The sequence below is a fragment of the Carcharodon carcharias genome, chromosome 3 (assembly GCF_017639515.1).
Source record: "Carcharodon carcharias isolate sCarCar2 chromosome 3, sCarCar2.pri, whole genome shotgun sequence".
Classification (NCBI taxonomy): Eukaryota; Metazoa; Chordata; class Chondrichthyes; order Lamniformes; family Lamnidae; genus Carcharodon; species Carcharodon carcharias.
The window spans coordinates 30,967,332-30,972,590 of record NC_054469.1 but is presented as its reverse complement, the minus strand read 5'-3'; the positions used below and the strand labels follow the sequence as shown (position 1 = coordinate 30,972,590).

The 5,259-nt window shown below is 51.2% G+C and overlaps 1 protein-coding gene across 1 annotated transcript; it reads right to left on the bottom strand.

The window, feature by feature from the left end:
• Positions 1-421: 421 nt before the first annotated feature.
• On the bottom strand, positions 422-2,704 carry htr5ab (5-hydroxytryptamine (serotonin) receptor 5A, genome duplicate b). The gene is made up of 2 exons (XM_041183924.1): positions 1,997-2,704; positions 422-754 (listed from the first exon to the last, which is right to left on the bottom strand). Exons 1-2 carry the CDS (start codon positions 2,702-2,704, stop codon positions 422-424), a joined length of 1,041 nt encoding a protein of 346 aa, XP_041039858.1.
• Positions 2,705-5,259: the final 2,555 nt, after the last annotated feature.

Sequence of the window (5,259 nt, the reverse complement as noted above, 5' to 3'; positions counted from 1 at the left end):
TAACGGTTCGATACAAATTAGATTTGGCTTCATTCATTATTGGGCGGTCATTATGGGAAAGCGTGAATATAGCAGCCTTCCCACATTAAGGTGTCTGATCCAGTGACAGTAGGTATACTGGCCTTCTAGGTTATGATGGATGTTTCACGATAAGGGGGTGTACAAATGAAATATTTACATATACTTTGCAAGGGAATTTTTGAACACACCAGAAAAGCTCTGAACTACAAACACTGTATTGGTTCTACAAGAAACAGCGTCCACAGGTCTGAGCAGGTATACAGGTCGGGTAGATAATACGGCAAGGTCCCAGCTCCAAGGTTTCTTCGCTGCTTTACTCATGCACTCTTGGGTGTGTTCACTTATCTGACTAAAACTTAACAAAAAGGCGGCCAGACAAAGAGAGCGCCCTGCCAACGCTTCATCGCTGCCTGGAGAAGAGGTTCCTGAAGGCATTGTTGTAGTTTTTGTTAAAAGCCGTGTAGATCAGAGGGTTGAAGAACGAGTTGGAGTACCCGAGCCACAGGAAGATGCTCTTCCAAATCGGGGGGATGTCACACGAGCACAGCGGGTTGATGAGCTCGGTGATGAAGAATGGGATCCAGCACAGCACGAAGACCCCGATGAGAATGCCGACCATCAGCGCCGCTTTCTTCTCTTTCTGCTCCCGCCAAGTATCGCCGTCCGTCTGGAAGGTGACCGTGGCGTGGCGGACAGTGAAGACCATCTCAGGCTGCTGGCTCGCCTCTTTCACCTGACAGAAGGAAACGGCTGTGAGTAGCAGCCCATCCAACAGCTTGCCATATTTTCTTAGCACCTTTAACACATCACACATTTTAGCACAGGAATACTGTTTCATTAAGCGTACTGAGTATTTTAACTGAAGAGGGGTTAATACAATGAATGGGGAGCTTCCTTCCGCCATCTCCTCGGCCTTTCTCTCTTCCTCTCTGTTTCTTTCTCATTTTAACTTTTCCCATTTCCCGACTCTTCTCTTTCCATGTGACATCTTTTTCTTGTCTTCCCGAGTTCTCTCCCTTCCTCATATTTTCTCGCGGTCTTTTTCTCTCTTTCCCTATTTATTTTTATCTTCTCTAATTATTTTTCTCCATTCCTTCATTGTATCGCTTTTTCCCAATGGTTTCTGGTTTTCTCTGCCCTGATGCTCTGTCTCTCTCTCTCTCTCTCTCCACCTTTCTCTTTCACCTCTGTGCTTGCTTTCCCATGCATTTTTTCTCTCTCCTTGTGGGTATTCTCTACAGCTCCTGACTTTTTTCTCTCTCTAGTTTATTCCGTCCTTTCCCCTGACATGTATCTTTCTCATTGTTTTTTCTCTCCCTCGCCCGATGTCGCTTTTTTCTTTCTGAGTTGTCTCCTCTTCCTTTCTTTCTGTACTTTTGCTCTCTCTAGTTCACAATTATTTTTCCTCACTCTCTTTCCCACTGTTCTTTCACTCTCTATGAATGTGTTCATTCCAGCTACTGTTTCTCCCTCCCTCTTTCCCTCCTGCAACATTTCACCATCTCTCTCTTTCTCTGTCGCCTTTCTCTCCTATTGTCTCCCTGCATTTCCCGCTCTTATCCTTCTATCTCGCCATCAACATCACCACCCACCACCCCCCTCCCACCCCCACCCCGCCACCCCCTGGTTCCACCCCATGTTGGCGGCGAGATAGAAGGATAAGAGTGGGTTTCACTCTCTTGCTCGCTCTCTCTCTCGCTCTCTCTATCCCCTCTGCTTGAACTTCATGCTCTCAGACATTTTCTTCCTGTTCCTCTTCCTTTTCCCATTTCTCAATCTCCTTTTAAAGTCATTATCTCTTTCCCCGTGGTCTATCTCTTCCCTGTTGGCTGCTTCTCTCTCTCTCTCTCTCCATATCCCTCGTCCCTCTCCCCCGCCCCCCATCACGCATATACACACACACACAAACATCCGGAGTTTTAAACACTATTAAAAGTGCAGTGCAGCAGGCTGAAGCCAAGTATGAGTTATATACCTCCACCACTTCGGGCATTGGAGTGATGGTATTGGTCCGGCGGGATCCAATTCGAAACTTGGCAGCTTTGTAAATTTTCCAGTAGACGAACAGGACCACGCAGAGAGGCAGGTAAAAGGCGCCGAAGGTGGAGAAGATGGTGTAAGAGGGCTCCTGGCTGACTTGGCACTGGTCGTCCTGCTCGGAGTAGGTCTTCCCCCAGCCGAAGAGGGGGGAGAGGGAGATGACGGCGGAGAGCGCCCAGGTCAGGGCGATCATGATGTTGGAGATCTTCTTCCTGGTTTTCAGCGTGTACTCCAGGTGCCTGGTGATGGACCAGTAGCGGTCCAGGGCGATGGCCGTCACGTTCCAGATGCTGGCCGTGCAGCAGAGGACATCGCAGGAGACCCAGAGCTGGCACAGCACCTTGCCCAGCCTCCAGCGGCGCCCGTTCAGCTCGTGGACCAGGCTCAGGGGCATGACCAGGGCGGCCACCATCACGTCCGACATGGCCATGGAGGCCACCAGGTTGTGGGGCACCCGGTGGAAAGTCCTGACCCGCAGGATGGTGACCAGCACCAAGACGTTCCACAGGAAGGTGGCCAACACCAGGATGGCCAGCAAAATCAGGATGAGGATACTGAAAATAGAAACCGCCCTGGGGTCCAGCTCTCCCGGGCTGGCGCTTTCGTTGCTCCAGCCAGTGCTGCTGCCGTTGGGGAAGTCCATGCTGTTCCACAGGGAGAATTCCCAGATCAAGTTGTGTGTGTGTGTGTGTGTGTGTGTGTGTGTGTGGGGTGGGGTGGGGGTGGGGGGGGGGGTGCGAAGTTGGCGAAGAAGAAAAAATCCCCTTCGGCGGGACAGGGAACTCTGGCTGCAGCAAGCGAGGCTGGATTGGCACTTACTCCGGAGTCCAAAAGCGCGGCTTAATCCGGTTACTGAAGCGGCATTGGGTCGCACACAGGGTACACTCTGTCCAGCCAACACTCCCTCTGCCCTGTGCCGAATTCATTGGCTGAGGTTGTCAGGGTAGACTCAGCCCCTCTCCCAACCTGGATCGAAACAGGAATCGTGCATTAATCGACAAGGTACAATGTCAGGCTGAAAAAAGCCCAGCATGGGGGCAGCTTCACGAACACACATCCCGAATGTAATTACAAAACCCCCTCAACTCAGAAGAGATAACTACAGTTTGCTGACTGGTTTCTGGAAAAAAAAAAGCAACGGAGCTGCCTGGTCAATGAATCCCACCAGAGCGTCTGCAATCTGTTCAATTCCCAGAATTTACCTTTGGTTGGGCTTCAGTTGTAGACCTGTCACCGTCCCCCACACTCTCTTCACTTCTACAACATCCAGCAGCTTCTGTCGCCGCTCAGAGGTGGGGATGGGGTGAGGTGGGGGAGGGGGGGGGGGAGCTCAGGATAAGGTATAGGAACAGAAAGATCCGATCAGCTGCGTCAAACAAGTGCTAACCACCTGATCTTGCTGTCAGCCTCCAAGGCAATACCCCCCCACGCCATCCCACTGCCTCTCCCACCAAACCCCCTCCACCACCCTCACCCCCTCCTCCCCCCCGCCCCCCTGTCACCCCTTCCTCGCCTCAGAATCGGGATGATCTCGCAGGCATTCCTGAAGGATGCACGGCCGGGAGCTGAATAACTGAGCAATGTTCGCCCATTTGTCAGCCCGAGTCTCCATCTCCTTTGATTGACTTGTCATCCAGGGAAAGAGAGAGAGAAAGAGGGGGGTGGGGGTGGGGGTGGAGTGGGTTGGGAGTGGGGGTGGGGTGGGGGCTGGTCTCCACTTAAAGGGATACCCTCACTGGCAGGCTGAGCGATGCCGTGCGCTCCGCTCCGCCAGGGTGGGGGTTCTTTAACGGCGCACCCACTCTGGATGAGACAGAGGGCAGCAAAATAAATTTTTTAAAAATCCCAGCCCGGATCAGACTGTCACCCACAGAGAGCTGAGAGAGAGAGAGAGAGAGAGAGAGTTTGTTACAGCCCGCCCCAGCTCATCCATCACGGTGAGTAAAAGTACTTGTAAAAAAAACAATAAAGGTTGGCCAATTTTCCTTTTTTTTTTCTCGCGTGAGAGCAACTCTGCAGAGTCTTCAGTCTTTGCTTTCTCCAATCTCGGGAGTTTCTGGGAACACTTGCCGCTCCGAGCCCGGGGCGGGCGGGGGATCAGGATTTGATCCAGGATAACGGGGGGCGGGGGGGGGTGGGGGTTGTTGGGGAGGTTTGGGGATGTTCATGTGGAGCATTCACCCCAAGTATGAACCCATTGGGCCGAATGGCCTGTGCCAGTGTGGGACACGCTGAAAAGCCGGTCCAAATGCACTCGGAGTGCAATCTTTACACCTCAGGCTAAAATCCCCTTTTGACAAATGGGGTGACGCAAAGCTAGGGCCGTGTCCCTGAGCAAATGACATTTTGACACATGAAAATTCAAGCAGAAGGAAAACAACCCTTATTGAACTGATTCCACGAGCAGGGTCACTCCTGAAAATAAGTCGGTCATTACAAGGTGTGTCCGGAACAGTAAAGTGAGATCCTCTTTTATATCTGTCAAAAAGTGCTGACTTTTCATTGTTGTGCACGGGACAGAAGGAACGGGCTGTGTGTGTGTGTGTGTGTGTGTGTGTGCGCGCGTGTTTAAAATCACTTAGATTTCAGTCTCTGGTTATCACATTCATATCTGGTCCGGTCCCTAAGCCCATTTCTGCTCATCATTTCTCTCTCTCTCTCTCTGTCTCTCGGCTCCATTGCTTCAAAATACATTTAAATCCGTCTGTTAGCGGATTCCTACGATGCTAGAGGGAACTAGAGCAAGGCAGTTTACTTTAAAAAAATCAGTTTGCACAGAATCCGAGAGTAAACAATTCGTTTGACGTGATTTCCATTTCACTGCCTTTCTCCCACATCTATTATTGAGCGGCGGGGAGACACGCTGTAAATCAATCTGCTCAATCAGTGACGGAGCTGAGATTCAGTGTCCCTCACTTTGTATCGCATTTGTTCCAGCTGGGGAGAGCTGAGAGCTGCCTGCCTTTTAGGCTGTTTGATCCTGAAGAGATGCGGTTCCCCCCAACCCACCCCCTCGGCTTTACAACACTAGATGCCGGCCCACCGGGTAACGAACGCGGCATTAATGCAGAACTGTCAAGAAAATCAATTTGCAGGGATCAACTGGTCCATAACTTGATCGCTGAATCATAGAATCAAACAGCTCAGATGGAGACCATTGTGTCCGTGCCGCCTCTTCCACTCAATCCCCTGCTCTTT

What these genes read in the sequence shown, in the direction of transcription:
- htr5ab (XM_041183924.1), bottom strand. Translation starts at nt 2,704, where the DNA reads ATGGACTTCCCCAACGGCAGCAGCACTGGCTGGAGCAACGAAAGCGCC. An exon ending in CAATGCCCGAAGTGGTGGAG is followed by an intron (nt 755 to 1,996) that starts GTATATAACTCA and finishes TCCTTCTGTCAG; the next exon opens with GTGAAAGAGGCGAGCCAGCA.